The sequence below is a fragment of the Hibiscus syriacus genome, unplaced genomic scaffold (genome assembly GCF_006381635.1).
Source record: "Hibiscus syriacus cultivar Baekdansim isolate YM2019G1 unplaced genomic scaffold, ASM638163v2 tig00016637_pilon, whole genome shotgun sequence".
Classification (NCBI taxonomy): Eukaryota; Viridiplantae; Streptophyta; class Magnoliopsida; order Malvales; family Malvaceae; genus Hibiscus; species Hibiscus syriacus.
The window spans coordinates 976,105-992,848 of NW_024062389.1; the positions used below are offsets into that span (position 1 = coordinate 976,105).

At 37.5% G+C, this 16,744-nt stretch overlaps 2 protein-coding genes across 3 annotated transcripts; both read right to left on the bottom strand.

Moving 5' to 3' along the window:
• Positions 1–2,568: 2,568 nt before the first annotated feature.
• LOC120208590 (histone-lysine N-methyltransferase SUVR3-like) lies at positions 2,569–5,081 on the bottom strand. Of its 2 annotated transcripts, XM_039207819.1 has the most exons (3): positions 4,320–5,081; positions 3,696–3,734; positions 3,075–3,422 (listed from the first exon to the last, which is right to left on the bottom strand). In XM_039207819.1, the coding sequence occupies exons 1-3, from the start codon at positions 5,005–5,007 to the stop codon at positions 3,223–3,225; spliced, it is 927 nt and encodes a 308-aa protein (XP_039063750.1). In that variant the 5' UTR covers positions 5,008–5,081; the 3' UTR covers positions 3,075–3,222. The 2 variants fall into 2 exon arrangements, with proteins under 2 accessions (XP_039063749.1, XP_039063750.1); XM_039207818.1 differs by lacking the exons at positions 3,075–3,422; positions 3,696–3,734 and adding an exon at positions 2,569–3,058 and having other exon boundaries at positions 4,320–5,062.
• Positions 5,082–7,102: 2,021 nt separating this feature from the next.
• Positions 7,103–8,018, bottom strand: LOC120208574 (uncharacterized mitochondrial protein AtMg00810-like). Its single transcript, XM_039207803.1, has 3 exons — positions 8,003–8,018; positions 7,451–7,632; positions 7,103–7,372 (listed from the first exon to the last, which is right to left on the bottom strand). Exons 1-3 carry the CDS (start codon positions 8,016–8,018, stop codon positions 7,103–7,105), a joined length of 468 nt encoding a protein of 155 aa, XP_039063734.1.
• Positions 8,019–16,744: the final 8,726 nt, after the last annotated feature.

Consider the following 16,744-nt stretch of genomic DNA (forward strand, 5'->3'; position numbering starts at 1 on the left):
CATTAGTAAAGGAGTTCCATCGGTGTTGCTTGCGCGGAGTACGGTGTATGTAATTAGGGGTTATGAAGGTTGTATTTTTTTTATATTTGAGTATGAAACTTGTTTTAATACTGGATATTGTAGAATTTTATTTTTAATATATAAATGATTTTCTGAACTTGTATTTTATCTACAAATTATTTTACAGTTTTAAATGGATTAGATTTTTTTTAAATTTTTTAGGATTTTTAGTCTGGGTCGCTCCGGTAACCCTAATATGACTCCTCGGATCAAATTGGGTCACCCGCATCGATCTGAGGGTGTTACATTTTCAATTGAACTTTTATAATTTAAGCCCCTAATTTAATCATTTTTTCTATGATTTATTAATGTAATTTTAAATTAATTGTTCGAAGTAATAAAATATACTTTCATTTTATAAGGGCTTATTTTTTAGTCTCGCTCAGGGTCCCGAAAATGTCTGAGACGGCTCTAGTTGTAGAGGGTTTAGGTCTGACTTGTAAATCCCTTAGGTGGCTTTTATTTTATTTTTAAATATCAAGTCAAACATTCATTATTATAATAATGAGAGTTAACGATCGAGTGATTAAATTGTATTGAACTGATGACATAAGAGACTAGAATCACACTTTTTAGAAGGTCGATGACCAAAAGTGAATAGGTCAAAAATATAAGGGACCATCAGTATTGTTTACCTTATTATAAAACAATATGGATTTGATTATGATATACATCTAAATGTATGGAGTTCTTTTTAAAGAGGGACATTAATGATAAATTTATTATCATGTTTAATTTTAAAGTAAGTCGAAAGGTTATGTGTTAGATTTGTAAGTCTGGGATATTTTTATGTGAAACTGACATTGAATTCATGTTTGGAAGACAAAAAAGTAATGAACTCAAGATTTTATGATTTAGTGGTTATCAACGACTGCGACCAATGATGATCGATAGCGACGATGGTGAGTGGCAGTCGACGACGTGAGACTTTGATTGAATTAAAGGGTAAGATTAGTATTTTATCTAAATTTTAGGATCAAAATGATAGTTTTTCTAAAGTTTAAGGGTTAAATTAATATTCTAACTAAAGTTTAGGAATCAAATTAAAACTTAAATCCCTTTTACTAACCTGCCACATCATAAACTAACAAGAATTAACGGATGATCAAAATGTAACAATAGATAATATAAATGACCAAAATTTAATGAGTTGATAATGTAAGTGATCAAAACATATCTTTTTAAAAGAAATGATCAAAAGTGGACAAAATTAAAACAAAAGTGACTATTTCGATAATTAACCTTTTATAAAATTACTTTTCTATTTTCTTTTTATGGAATCCCCAATGTGATAAAAATTGTACTAACTTAAATATTTAGAGAATGTTTTCGGGGTGAAGGGTGATTTATTAACCATTAATATTATTTTAGAAATTAAAATATAACTGTTTAATTATAATTTATATTTTTAAACATGATGTAATTATATTTTGTTAGTTAAATATATTTATAAAAAAATAGAATTTTACATAACTGTATTACGGTATCTAAACGCAAAATTAGATATTCAAATCACATTATAAACAAATATAAAATGACTTTTTATCGATTAAATCCAATTGTTAAGAAGAATTAGTTTTGCATCGATTTGATTAATAAATGAATTTAATATATTAAAATTAGATTGAATAAGCCATGGATTTTCCATTCTACATATTTGAATAAGCCATGTACCGATTATTATTTATTAGGCTTAATACAAAAAAATCTTTTTTACTTAGATGTCTAAATTTTTCTAGGACTAATATAGGTGTTTAACGTTTCTATTTTAAATGTCTTAACCGTAATGACTGTTAAAACCATTTATTACCTTACACGTGTCACGTTTAATTTTAACATTTACATTTTTTTAAATAACTGTTTTTAAATAAAATATTTTTATAAAAATAAATAAAGAAAATTTTACCAAACCTCTCAATTAAAAAAATATATTTATAAAAAATAAAAAATAATTTAACCTTGCTTTAATAAATTCCTGGTTTTACCCTACACGAACGTGGGTAGCTATTGGTTGTTATCCGTTTAAAGGACGAACAACCAACAAAAGGAAAAGGGCAAACAACTAGTGGCCGAACAACCATCACCCATAGCAGTGGTAAAGGTCGAGCAACGACGACGAAGGGGGTGACAACTGATATAGGTAAAAGGATTTGAAATTAAAATTTTTAAAATTGAGATTTTTTTAAGATTTGAGAGAGAATATGATTTTTTAAATATAATATTAAGTTTTTTAAATAAAATATTTTAAAAATATAAATACAACACATGTAAGATAACAAATTTTTTAACGGTCGTAATGAACTATACACTTAAAATGATAGTATTCATAACATTAGAAATAGAAGCATTTAAGTATATAAATAGAAAAAGAAGTAATTTGAGAAGAGCACGCCTTTCAAAATAATCCGAGCATTTGCACTAAAATTAAAATTTCAATATCCGTAATTCGAACTCTTTTAAACGTGTTACATATTGAAAACGAAATCAAAGATTATTGTTCTTCATGTACAGTGAGATTCGAGATTCGAGAAAGGGGTCTAACAGCTTGTCAGCATTTTATGATCATTACCAATCACTTGCTGAGCAATGCCTTTCAGTTGATGAGGTGGCTTTCAAGTATGTTCCGAAGGTATAGTTCCGAAACAACTAGAGCTGCCGCAGAAACATTTCAACCCCGTAGGCCGGACCCTTATTTCGCCGTAGCTAAAACAGAGCTCCTCTCCTTTTATGTCTTTTGAAGCGAAGAAACAAAGACGAGGCACCAACGCCCCTGAGCTTCTTACGAGTACTGTTGATAGGTTACCGCCGTCACAGGAGTGGTTAATGAAGCCAGCAATGTTTCCAACTCTCGTGGCATCTATATTAATCCTCAAGCAAGCATTGCCAGATGGAAGATGTTCTCTAACAACTAGAAGAGCGGACGAAAAGCGTCTGTTTGAAGCAAGTTCATCATAGATTCGTTGCCTCCTCCTAGCTTCTTTGGTTGTTAAAAGCTCACCTATATAAACAGATTGCAAATTGAACAGCATTTAAGGGTCGGTCTCCATACAATTTTTACCGTTTGTTCACATATGAGGAACAACAGACGCAATTAATTTGATCTAGGATATATCGCAAGTCGTTTTCTTTCCGGACAGCATGTTTCCAGACAAGGGTGCTCTTTTAAGATGGCTGAGTATATGGTGGAGAAAAGACAAGTGAAGCTTGTACAGCAAGTAAAAACAACAAAAGAACAAGAAGATCGCGGCAACCAGAGAGCAGAAATGAGTAATGCAACACAAACATTGTTAAAGATGCCAAGTTGTTACCAATCGGCAACATGGAGCAAAATAGTACAGGGGAGAACAGGGAGAACCAGAAACCTAGATGGATTGCTAAGGGGAAAAAAGCAAGTAGAAGACATCGGAAACAACCAGAAGGAAGGAATAAGCTGATGCAAGCCGAACACCAGTCCGATCAGCAAGAAATGAAAGCCCCCATTTTGCTAAAGATGCCAAGTTATTACCAATCTTCTGCACGAAGCCAATAGCTTGCGTAAACAGGGGAAACATCAGATGATCATCAGGAAGGAATGACAGCCCCCACAACACTTAAGATGCAAAGTTAGCTGGATTGCTAAGGTGAAACTACCCGACTATGATGCCTGGAAATCAAAGCATAAATAAGTTGGTACACCGCGCAAGGAAAACATCAGTTGGTCAGAAAGGAGTGACAGCCCTCATTTTGCTAAAAATGCCGAGTTTACAATTACACATTGGTGAAACGAAGCAGACTAGTATGGGAAACCGGGGTGAGAGGAGAACCATAAAGCTAGCTGGGTTACTAAGGTGAACAAAACTCGTTGATAACAACCGAAAAGCAGAAATTAATTGATGCAAGGCAAACATCAGTCTGATGAGCCCCCATTTCACTGAAGATGCTGCACATGAAGACATGAAGCGAAAGCTAATTGCTAGAGTCTAAACTAGCGTGCATCATTATTTTGAGTTGGTGCTGTCTTTAGACATCTTCAAAGTTCACAGCTCATTTCATTTTCTTATGCACTGTTTTAACTCATCATACCCTTTCACAGTAATTATTCTGAAATTGATATTGCAATAAACCAGAGCCACCATTTATGGATCATCAATTAACTTGGTAAAAAAAACTAAATTTATCCAACAAAGATACTAATGGGTAAACAATGAAAACAGTTTCAACAAGAGATTAAATTTTGGAGCTAAAAGTTAAGTTTAAATGTTGATGTTGAGATGAAGTACCTGAATACTCACAGACGAACTGGCCTCGCTGGATCCACTGAGCAGCATATAATCCCCACCCTTTTCTTAAATCTCTCACAACCTTCAACTTGACTCGTATTCCTCCCTGACTCAGCCGATTCCCACACTCCAGACCGCAGCCGCAACTCGTTCTACACTCGCTCATTATCCCCATCCCCTCATCCCCATCCAGCTCCATACACGCACACCCAATCACATTGTCTTCACTCACTTTCTCACACCTCTCACACTCACACCCTGACTCGTCCACCATATTCACCCAGCTCGCTCCGGGTCGAATCAATGAGTCACGAGCACAACCCATTTCAGCACCCGACGAGTCCGACCAGGGCAGGACCGGACTTCGCGACGAGTTGGGTCCCCAAAATTGGCGGTTCAAAGAAGGAGAAGAAGAGAGGATTATTTGAGAAGCGGTGTAAATGAAGTAGGCATAAGGATGTTGATCGCCGGTGTTGTGAAATGGAATGGGAAGGTTTTCAAAGGATCTTGAAACGTCGAGGGAGCGATGGAGAGTGATGGAGTGAGCGATTTGGTGAAGGGTTTTGCAGGTGAGGGAGACATTAGCCAGTTCTTGAGGGGTTAGCCATGGAAGGATGAGGTCTGCGCATTGAAAAAGAGCATGGCTAAAGCCTCGTTCATGGGATTTTTTGGGTGGCGACAACGACATTGAGAACGATGAATGAATTACGGACTTGAAAAAGCTTATTACTTGAAGGAATTTGTTGAACTATTTCACCTTCCAATTTCTATCGATTGCCCAATTTTTTATTATCTGAATCTCAATAATCCCTTCTTTCTCAAACCCTAATCTTATACATTGAATTTGTACAAATGATTAAAAACACTTTTTCCTCAATTTAGAGTGAAAAAGGGATGTTAAAATTATAATTAATTTTGAGCTTAATGTATCAATATTTATTCTTAAATCCTTCAAATTTTATATTATTTATTAATAAAGAGAGTATAGTTAATTTTATTATTAGGTCAAGGTGTTATAGTTAATCTTTGAATTTATTAACGTTTAGATTGTGTTAGGTGTTTGTCACGGGTTCGAGCATTATTGTAAAAGTATTTGAGTGTTTATTATCAAATTATTGTGAATATTTAAAATATATATTATTTTATAATCACCTTTAACTAGATAAAAATAAAAGATTGTGTATTGGGTGTTATAGTTGGGATTATTAAAATGCATATATTATAAATTAAATTATTACACAGAGATCATACGAAGATTCTTTAAAATATTATAATTATAATAATTATATTCTTTTAATATTTAATCGAAACTATAATTACAATAATAATAATTTTATGAAATCATATTTTATTAAAATTTTATATGAATCAATTTTATATATTGATTTTAGCTATATTTTCTATGTGTAGAACAAACTTGTATATTTAATTTGTTTAATATTAAACTGTCAAATTAAATTAAATTAAATCAATAATCAATTTAATCTATGTGACAAATAAATACAATATAAATTGTGTTTGAATTTCATTCACTTCCAGATTTAACTATGAAGGTTCTTGTAATGTTAGAATTAATATTAGAACAATTCTAATATTACACGAGGGGTATCTAGCAAAGCATCGTTACTACTTAAGTTACAAGAAATCATGATTCAATACAACATTTGTTTGGTTAATCTTTTCGTATCATGTATTTTTCCCTTAATATATAGATTTAACACAAAATTATAAAATATTCACACTTGTATCGCGCATCTCATGTTTCTTAATATCTCAAGTAGACTATAATAAATAAACAAATGTGATATCTCGTATCAACTTATTTGAGTTTGACCATGCATTTTTAGTCACTCAATCAATTGACCAAAAATTTTGTTCTCATTATTTATGAGAGACAAATCATATCTCACTATATATAACGTGGTATATCCAACATCAATCTCTATAGTATTATCATATATAGCAAACGTTTGATTGTATCAAAATATGCAACTCATAATATTGGGATAATGATGGATCGTATAAATGCTTTTCATCATGAGTAATGTTGTAACTATTACACAATAATCCAAGAAACATACTCATAGTGGGTTATGCAAAGATAACACTCTAGCTATACTAAAAACAAAAAAGAAGACGGGAGGAAGAAAGAGAACCAATACTCTCTGCCACTTTATTAATCAGCTGTAAAATTTGTCTCAACAAGAGACCAGCAATTTATACAGAAGTTTAAAAGGACTGCTGAGCACAACTAGCAAAAGTGTAAGCTAACAGAAACCCTAACAGATTCGTTACCAAGTCATGACAGTCACTACACTAGAAATAACAACAGTAACAATTCAAATACAAACAGTAAAACAATGCATGCAGTAGAAAACAAACACAAAATATTATATACTAACATTTCCCTTACATTCTACACCTTCAACATTCCCTCGCCTGTTCAACTCGTCTGAACCAGCCTTGTGCACGTCCAATGTCTGACCAACATCTTCTGCTTGTGCTTAAGAAACAAAGGTGAAGACAAGGGTTTGATAAAAACATCAGGTGCCTGTTCATAAGCTGGAACTTCATGCACTTGAAGCTTCCCAGCAGCAACCATCTCGCAAACAAAAAAACAAGTCAAGTTCAACATGTTTAAACTTCGAACGAAGAACGAGATTAGCATAAACTGCCACAGCGCTTATGTTATCACACCACAAGGTGGGCCTCCCATGAGAAACAACATGTAACTCTGAGAAACAACATGTAACTCCTGGAGTAGAGACTCAATCCAGGCTATTTCAGTAGCTGCGGAGGTGACACTCCTGTATTCGGGCAGTGGAGCGTGCCACAACTTGTTGCTTGTGAGAGCTCCAAGACACCAAATTACCCCCAAAAAAGATACAAAAACTTGAAGTGGACTGCCTATCATCCACGTCAGGTCCCCAGTTTGCATCAACAAACCTGGTCAAGGACAATCGAGAAGGAGTGAACTTCAAACCATAATCAATTGACCCTTGCAAATATCGCAAAATTCTCTTTACAGCTTGAAAATAAACAACGCGAGGTGCCTACATGAATTGACACACCCTATTCACAGCAAAGGCTATGTCTGGTCGAGTAATCACTATGTATTGTAAAGCTCTAACAATATTTCTGTACTGAACAACATTGCTAATAGGTGTGCCTTCACTAGTAAACAACCTACAACTTGCTACCATAGGAGTAGGAAGACCCTTGACCCATTCGAAACCACTCCTTTGCAGCAACTCATGAATATATTTTTGTTGACTTAAAATCAAACCATCAGTCCCATAACAAACTTCAATCCCTAAGAAAAAAAATTAAGGGAACAAGATCTTTTAAAGAGAATTGTGTATTCAGTTTATTGATAACAGTATGAACTTTATCAGCACAACTGCTAGTGAGAATAATGTCATCGATGTAGACCAACAAATAGATCACACGATCCTCAATCTTCTTGACAAAAAGAGATGAATCTGACCTTGCGGACACAAAATTTTCAGACACCAAATAACCCTTCAGCCTTTAAAACCACGCTCGAGGCGTCTGCTTTAGGCCATGATTGCTTTATTTAGTTCACACTCTAATCTACCATCTCCTTGCTCATATCCCAAAGGTTGCATCATATACACCTCCTCAGATAGAACACCATTTAAAAAGGCATTTTTAATGTCCACCTGCCTCAACAGCCATCTTTTCGCAAGAGCAAGTGAAAGTATCACTCAAACAGTTATCGGTTTAACTACTGGACTAAAAACCTCGTGGAAATCAATACCAAGCTGTTGAAGAAAACCTTTTGCTACAATATGAGCATTGTAGCTGGATATGGAACCGTTTTCATTTTGTTTGATTTTAAAAATCCATTTACAACTAACAGCTTTCCTGTTAACAGGAAAAGGAGTCGGTGTCCAAATATTGTTTTTGACCAAAGCATCATATTCCTCTTATGCTGCAGCCTTCCAAGAAGGACTCATCATGGCTTCTATGATAATAGTAGGTTCCTTGTCAACACAAGCAACTTGGAAAATTTTAGCTTTCCTTATCCTACTTTTACCCCTAGTCTGCATGGGATGAATATTTGTAGCACTTGGAACAGCCACTTGTGGACCATTATCCTCAAATAAATCATTTCCACCAACCACCGACTGATCATGAACAAAAGAATCAGGAGCAGGTGAAAAACAGCCTCCAACATCACCATCAACAACAACTAGTGGACCACAATCACCAAGCAAAGATTGACCTAACGCAGGGACATGCTGAGGTTGGTCACTTAATGTAGGCTCGGACTGAAATTGTTCAAGCACTCCAGTTTGCAAAGGATCAGAACCAGTGGACAGCCTTAAAGTAGAGTTAGGAGCAGATTCAACACCCGTGCGAGCACTTATAGGCGAAAATAGAACACCCTCACACTCAACCGGTGACCGAGAAACATCCACAGCTGCTTCATGTAATCGATCAGCTGTTTCAAGAAAAAGAACGGACTCGGGATTAACTCTTGTAGAAGACTCGACTACTCCAGGTGCTGAGACTGTTGCTGGAGAGGCAACAACAGGTAACACTCCTTGTGACATAGAACTGGCACAATCAAGACTTGCATGGCCAGACTTGCAGCCAACCTTACATACCTCATAAGGAAAAGTATTCTCGTCAAAAACTACATGCCTCGAAATAACAACCTTACCTCTATCATCCAAACATTTGTACCCTTTGTGAGAAGGAATGTAACCAAGAATCACACATTTCTTGGACCTGTATTCCATCTTATGCTGATTAAATGGTCTTAGATAAGGGAAACAAGCATACCCAAACACCTTCATGAAAGAGTAATCTGGAAGTCTTTGATAAAGAGTTTCAAAAAGTGTTTTTCCATCTAACACCCTTGTGGGTAAACTATTAATCAAGTAAACAGCAGACACAAAGGCATGACACCAAAACTTTAAAGGAAGAGAAGCTTGAGCCATCATAGCCAATCCCATATCAACAATATGCCTATGTTTTCGTTCAGCCCTGCCATTTTGTTCAGAAGTGCTCGGACATGAAATTCGGTGTTGAATTCCATTAGCAAGAAACCAACCTTTTAACGCTTGATATTCACCTTCATCATCGGTTTGAAGGGCCTTAACCTTACACCCGAATTGCACTTCAACCATCTTGAAAAAATTCAAAAAACATCGCATTACTTCAAATTTTCGCTCGAGTAAATACACCCAAGTATGTCTACTGAAAACATCAACAAAAAAGACATAATATGAGAAATCATCCGAGGAAGTAATGGGTGCTGGCCCCCACACATCTGAAACAACCAATTTGAAAAGAGTCAAAGAGTTACAAAAAAGGCAAAAGATGAGCCATTCCTTGCATACATGCAGTACACACGTATGACAACTTATTCTCACTATAAGCAACATTACAATTCCTCATGACTGACTTCACCACCTCAAGAGAAGCTTGACCCAAACGTATGTTCCATAGCTTCAAAGACTCTTTAGACTTGGACATAGTGTTCAGCTGGAAACAAGACTCCTTTTCATCATATGGCAGCAGCTGATAGAGACCATCATCCGTGAGCCTCCCTTTATGTAGAATAGTCTGAGTTTGGGCATCCTTCACAAAACATTCACAAGGATAAAACTCCATAAAAACATCATTATCACGAGTAAACTTAGATATAAAGAGCAACTTCTTCTTTATAGCACTAGAATTCAAAAAGCTCTGCCCTACATAAGCAATCTTAACACCGACACCATTGCCCAAAAATTACTACCTCATGTATAAACAGTACCTGAGTTGAACATACTAGGATCATTCGTCACGTGATGCGGGGCACTAGTATCTGGATACCAAACGGACGGTGCTGCAGACATCGCCGAAAGAGGAGTGGAAGAAGATGACAATGTGGAAACACAAGAAGTTGGGGCAGGCGCTGAGGTCAGAAAAGGATTATGACCAACCGTGGAACTAAACCGAGAATCCATGGATGAAAAATCAACAGGAACACCAGGTATCGAATAATAAGCGAAAAGATGGCAAGGGCTGATAAATTGAACGCATACCAGAAAACATCGAAGTAACTATATACAAAACTGGAGACTGCATAGAACCAAACACAGAATGTGGAAAAGAAGGCACCGATGTGTAAGCCTGTGCACAAGATTGAGACTGTTGCTGCTTAAACAAAGAACTACTAGGCATCTTTGAATACTCACCCGCCTGAGTAGTATTTCCATTCACACTCACATAATCCCTATCAAATATGTGATAACACTTCTGCACAACATGCCCAAACTTACCACACAATTGAAATTGAGGCCTGGTCAAATTATAGCTCCTACCACGACCTCGCCCTCGATAACCACTACCTTGTTGCTGTCCCCGAACATGAAACGTCTGCTCTTGAGACTGATTACGTTCATGAGAACCTTTGACAACGGGATCATCAGTAGACTTCTCACTCAAACAAACAGCCAAGTTGGCTGAAATCCCTTCCCTTAAGAACAACTTTTGCCTAGCCTCACAATCCAATAAAATCTTACTGAGAGTGTCTAAGGATAACACCTCCCGAGAAGATATAGCAATGACATATTCAAACTCCACCGACAGGTCTGCCAAAACCACACTAACATGCTCTTGCTCAGTAACTATGCTCCTGGAAGCATTCAACATATCACAAACAGATTTGATTTTAGCCAAGCACTCACTAATAGATATGCCAGACTTCCTTTGAGAGTGAAGACTATGCTTAAGAGATGATATCTTGGCACTAGATCTCGCTCCAAATAATCTTGAGATAGCATTCCAAATAACAATAGTCGTAGTAAGACTCGTAAGATGAGGTAAGACATCCGCACTTACCGTAATTAAGAGCCATGAAGCTAACAACTTGTCTTGCTACCTATAAAGCATAAAAGAAGGATTATCCACAAGCTGTCCATCACTATCGGTAACAAACTCACTAGGCACACTATTAGAATTAGAAATAAACTTCACCAGACCATATCCATCGATTATTGAGGAGACAAGGACACTTGATGTTTCCAACGGAGGTAAGTATTTTCAGTAAGCTTAACAATATCATGCTTAGGAATATGTTGAATATTGTGAAAATTCGGACTAATAAACACAGTAGAGGCGTTTTGAGAGGTATGTTGAATAAACTTAAATGTAATCCTTAATGTTTTTCTTTAAATTTAGAAGTTAATGGGAAAATAAAAGGTCTATGAGTTTTAGTAGGTGAAAGGCCAAGGGGTGATATAGGAGTTAATTGTCTTTTATGAGTTTTAATAGAATTTATTCTTTGTTTTTTGGAAGAGTAGTACCTAGTGCCTATATAAAGGACCTTGTTGATTTCATTTATATACAACAAAAGAAATACAAAATCACTTGGAAAATAGTATAGTAGTTGTGGGTTAATTTGTTTTCTATTTTTCAAATTGGCATCAGAGTCAATGGCAAATGTGACGGGTCAAATGTCGCTACCACGACTAACGAAGGCGAACTACAAGAACTGGAGCATTCAAATGAAAGCTCTTCTCGGATCTCAAGATGCATGGGAGGTGGTCGAAGAAGGTTTCGAAGAACCAACAACAACCACGGGATATACGGCGGCTCAAACCAAGGCGTTGAAAGAGGCGCGATCGAAGGATAAGGCGGCACTATACATGTTATTCCGAGCCGTTGACGAGTCGGGCTTTGAGAAGATTGCTGGTGCAGCTACTTCAAAAGAAGCGTGGGACATTTTAGGAAAAGTGTTCAAAGGAGCCGACCGAGTCAAGCAAGTGCGTCTCCAAACTCTTCGTGGCGAGTTGGAAAGCATAAAGATGAAGGAGTTGGAAAGTGTATCCGACTACATCACACGTGTACAAACCGTGGTGAACCAACTCAATCGTAATGGCGAAGCGTTAACCGAGGCACGAGTTGTGGAGAAGATTTTGAGATCATTAACCGACAATTTTGAGAATGTTGTGTGCGCAATAGAAGAGTCAAAAGACCTTGCGACACTCACAGTCAACGAGCTTACTGGTTCACTCGAGGCACACGAACAACGTAAAAAGAAAAAGAAGGAGGAGACACTTGAGCAAGCACTTCAAACCAAGGCGTTAATCAAAGACGAAAAGGTATTTTATTCTCAAAATTTTCGAGGTAAAGGTCGTGGCCGTGGAGGTCGTGGATATGGTCGCGGTGGTCAAGGCGACAGTCATGAAGGGTACTATAAGGAGAATGGACAGTCAAGCCAACCAAATTGGCGTGGAAGAGGACGCGGACGAGGAAGAGGCGGCCGATCAAATTATTCCAATATCGAGTGCTACAAGTGTTACAAGTATGGTCACTACGCGAAGGATTGCAACTCTGACAAATGTTATAACTGTGGTAAAGTGGGGCATTTTGCAAAAGATTGTCGAGCCGATAAAAAGGTGGAAGAAACAATCAACCTAGCCTTGGAAGATGAAGCGAATGAAGGCTTTCTTTTGATGGCTCAAAATGAATTTAACATCAACAATGACACTCTGTGGTACCTCGACTCGGGCGCAAGCAACCATATGTGTGGTCACAAGTACCTATTCAAAGAGATGAAAAAGATTGAAGATGGTCATGTGTCTTTTGGAGATGCATCAAAAGTGGAGGTCAAAGGCCGAGGTACGATTTGTTACTTACAAAAGGATGGCTTGATAGGGTCAATCCAAGATGTTTTTTATGTACCAGATCTCAAGACAAACATTTTGAGTATGGGGCAACTCACAGAGAAAGGTTACTCGGCACTTTTGAAAGATCGGATACTACACTTGAAGGACAAGCAAGGGCGTATAGTTGCTCGAGTCGAGATGGGCAAAAATCGGATGTACAAACTAAGTTTGAGAAGCGTGCGAGAAAAATGTTTGCGAATCGACGTAGAAGACAAAGCATCACTGTGGCATCTTCGCTTTGGTCACTTACATCATGGTGGTCTAAAAGAGTTAGCAAAGAAGAACATGGTGTACGGGCTGTCGGATATAGATTATGAGGGCAAATTTTGTGAAGAATGTGTGCTTGGCAAGCAATCGAGAACCTCGTTTCAAAAGAAGGCAGAATATCGAGCTAAACACCCTCTCGAGTTGATTCATACCGACATATGTGGACCAATCACCCCCGAATCTTTCAGCAGTAAAAGGTATTTCATTTCCTTTATCGATGATTTCTCACGAAAAACTTGGGTTCATTTTTTGAAAGAAAAATCCGAGGCATTTGAGGTGTTCAAAAAGTTCAAAGTGATGGTGGAGAAGGCAACTGGTAGACACATCAAAGCCGTACGATCCGATAGAGGTGGCGAGTATACTTCGACAGCTTTCATGGAGTATTGCGAGGAGCAAGGCATAAGGAGATTTCTAACTGCACCATACTCTCCTCAACAAAACGGTGTGGCCGAGAGGAAGAACCGGACCATTCTCGACATGGTTCGATCAATGCTCAAGAGCAAGAAGATGCCGAAGGAATTCTGGGCAGAAGCCGTGCAATGTGCCATCTATGTACAAAATCGATGTCCACATGTAAAGTTAGATGATCAAACACCACAAGAGACATGGAGCGGACAAAAGCCGACAGTTTCTCATCTCAAAGTGTTCGGTAGTGTTGCTTACGCACATGTACCGGATCAACGAAGAACGAAGCTCGAAGACAAAAGTAAAAAGTATATTTTTATTGGGTATGATGAGAAGACAAAAGGGTACAAGCTATTCGATCCGATAAGCAAGAAGGTGATGGTGAGTCGTGATGTGCGAATAAACGAAGCAAGCGAGTGGGACTGGAACAATTCGACAGAGGCTATCATCGAAGTTGGAGAATCATCAATCGTTTCACCAAAAAGCATACCAACAAACTCTGAAACTACCGATTATGAAGATGAACCAAGACAACCCAAAATACGAAGTTTACAAGATTTGTATTATTCGACAAATGAAGTAAACCTTGTATGTCTTTTGGCAGATGCTGAAAATATCAGCTTTGAAGAGGCGTTGCGAGACAAGAAGTGGCGAACTGCCATGAACGAGGAGATTGAAGCGATTGACCGTAACAACACATGGGAGCTAGCAGAATTGCCGAAAGGAAGTCAGCCTATTGGTGTGAAGTGGGTGTTCAAGAAAAAGATGAATGCTCAAGGCGAGATAGAACGATACAAAGCGCGACTTGTTGCGAAAGGATACAAGCAAAAGGCAGGAATCGACTATGACGAGGTGTTTGCTCCTGTTGCAAGAATGGAGACAATTCGATTACTCATTTCACAAGCTGCTCAATTCAAATGGCCGATATTTCAAATGGATGTCAAGTCGGCATTCTTGAATGGTGTGCTTGAAGAAGATATCTACATCGAACAACCACCCGGGTACGTAAAAGTCGAAGAAGATAAAAAGGTGTTAAAATTGAAGAAGGCTCTTTACGGGTTGAAGCAAGAACCACGGGCATGGAATACACGTATCGATACATATTTCATGGAGAACGGGTTCAAGAAATGTCCCTACGAGCATGCCCTTTACGCAAAGAAGAATGGAGGTAACGTGTTATTTGTTGCTCTTTATGTTGATGATCTCAATTTTATGGGTAACAATGATGAGATGATAGAAGAGTTTAAGGGCACAATGACACGGGAATTTGAGATGACAGATTTGGGCTTAATGAAGTTTTTTCTTGGTTTGGAGGTTAGACAAGTAGAGACAGGTATTTTTGTATCGCAGGAGACATATGCAAAAGAGATTTTGAAGAAATACAATATGGAAAATTGCAACCCGGTATCAACACCAATGGAACCAGGTGCAAAATTATCAAAGTTCGATGGAGGGGAACGTGTCGATGCGAGTAGATACCGGAGTTTGGTAGGAAGCTTTCGATATCTCACATGCACAAGGCCGGATCTTTCGTTAAGTGTCGGCATTGTAAGTCGGTTCATGGATGAGCCGGTTTATTCACATTGGAAGGCGTTGAAGCGAATCCTACGATACATCCAAGGAACAGTGTCACTCGGGTTGTTCTACTCGAAAGCAGAAGATTACAAATTGGTTGGGTACTCCGACAGCGATTGGTGCGGAGACATAGACGATCGGAAAAGCACATCGGGATATGTGTTTTTTATGGGAGATACTGCGTTTACTTGGCTTTCAAAGAAGCAGCCGATCGTGACGCTCTCGACGTGTGAAGCAGAATATGTGGCAGCATCTTGGTGTGTATGTCATGCGATATGTCATATTGACAACAAATCAGCAATTGAGTTGGCAAAGAACCCAGTGAACCATGAAAGAAGCAAACACATCGATGTTCGTTTTCACTTTATCCGAGATCATGTGAAGGAAGGAAGTGTGGAATTGGTGCATGTGGCAAGTCAGGATCAAGTTGCGGATATCTTCACAAAACCGCTACCGAAAGTACTTCTTGACAAATGCAAGAAGATGATTGGCATGATGGATGGTAGAAACATTTAAGTTTAAGGGGGAGTTTTGTTGAATAAACTTAAATGTAATCCTTAATGTTTTTCTTTAAATTTAGAAGTTAATGGGAAAATAAAAGGTCTATGAGTTTTAGTAGGTGAAAGGCCAAGGGGTGATATAGGAGTTAATTGTCTTTTATGAGTTTTAATAGAATTTATTCTTTGTTTTTTGGAAGAGTAGTACCTAGTGCCTATATAAAGGACCTTGTTGATTTCATTTATATACAACAAAAGAAATACAAAATCACTTGGAAAATAGTATAGTAGTTGTGGGTTAATTTGTTTTCTATTTTTTCAAGGTATTCTTAGTGTCACGAGTTTGATCAGCAGTTAGGTCAACCATTATTAAACAATCAACAGTTCGAAAGAAACCTCTGAACTAGATCCAAGAACACCAAAAATGATTACTAGTTTGCTCTTTAATCAACAAATCAACACGAGACAAACATGCTTGCAATAAAAAGGTAATTATTCAAACATATCTAGAGCAAAAAAGAAAAAATGTGACCAGAGAAGAAACAAAGAGAAACCACACGAAGAAACAAAGAGAAACCACACCTCAAAAAAAAAAAAGACCTCCAGATCTGAAAACCTTCATGAAACGCCAAAAAACAGATCACCTGATCAGAACGACATGAGAAGAACTTGAAAACAAGTGCAGAAATCAAGAACAAAACGTAAACCCATCAGCGAAAGCAAGATCTCCAGGACATGACGGATGATACCATGTTAAGATAGCACTAGCTATACTAAAAACAAGAAAGAAGACGATAGGAAGAAAGAGAGCCAATACTCTCTGCCATTTTATTAATCAGCTGTAAGATCTGTCTCAACAGGAGACCAACAATTTATACAAAAGTTTAAAGGACTGCCGAGCACAGCTAGGAAAACTGTAAGCGAACAGAAACCCTAACAGATTCGTAACAAACTCATGACAGTCACTAAACCAGAAATAACAGCACGAACA

Excerpts from the sequence above, each read along its gene's own strand:
- LOC120208574 (XM_039207803.1), bottom strand. Across the intron at positions 7,373-7,450 it reads TTGTTCAGTACAGAAATATT|GCACCTCGCGTTGTTTATTT; the intron begins GTTAGAGCTTTA and ends CAATTCATGTAG.
- LOC120208590 (XM_039207818.1), bottom strand. The coding sequence starts at position 5,007 with ATGTCGTTGTCGCCACCCAAAAAATCCCATGAACGAGGCTTTAGCCAT. Across the intron at positions 3,059-4,319 it reads GTTCGTCTGTGAGTATTCAG|GTGAGCTTTTAACAACCAAA; the intron begins GTACTTCATCTC and ends CTGTTTATATAG.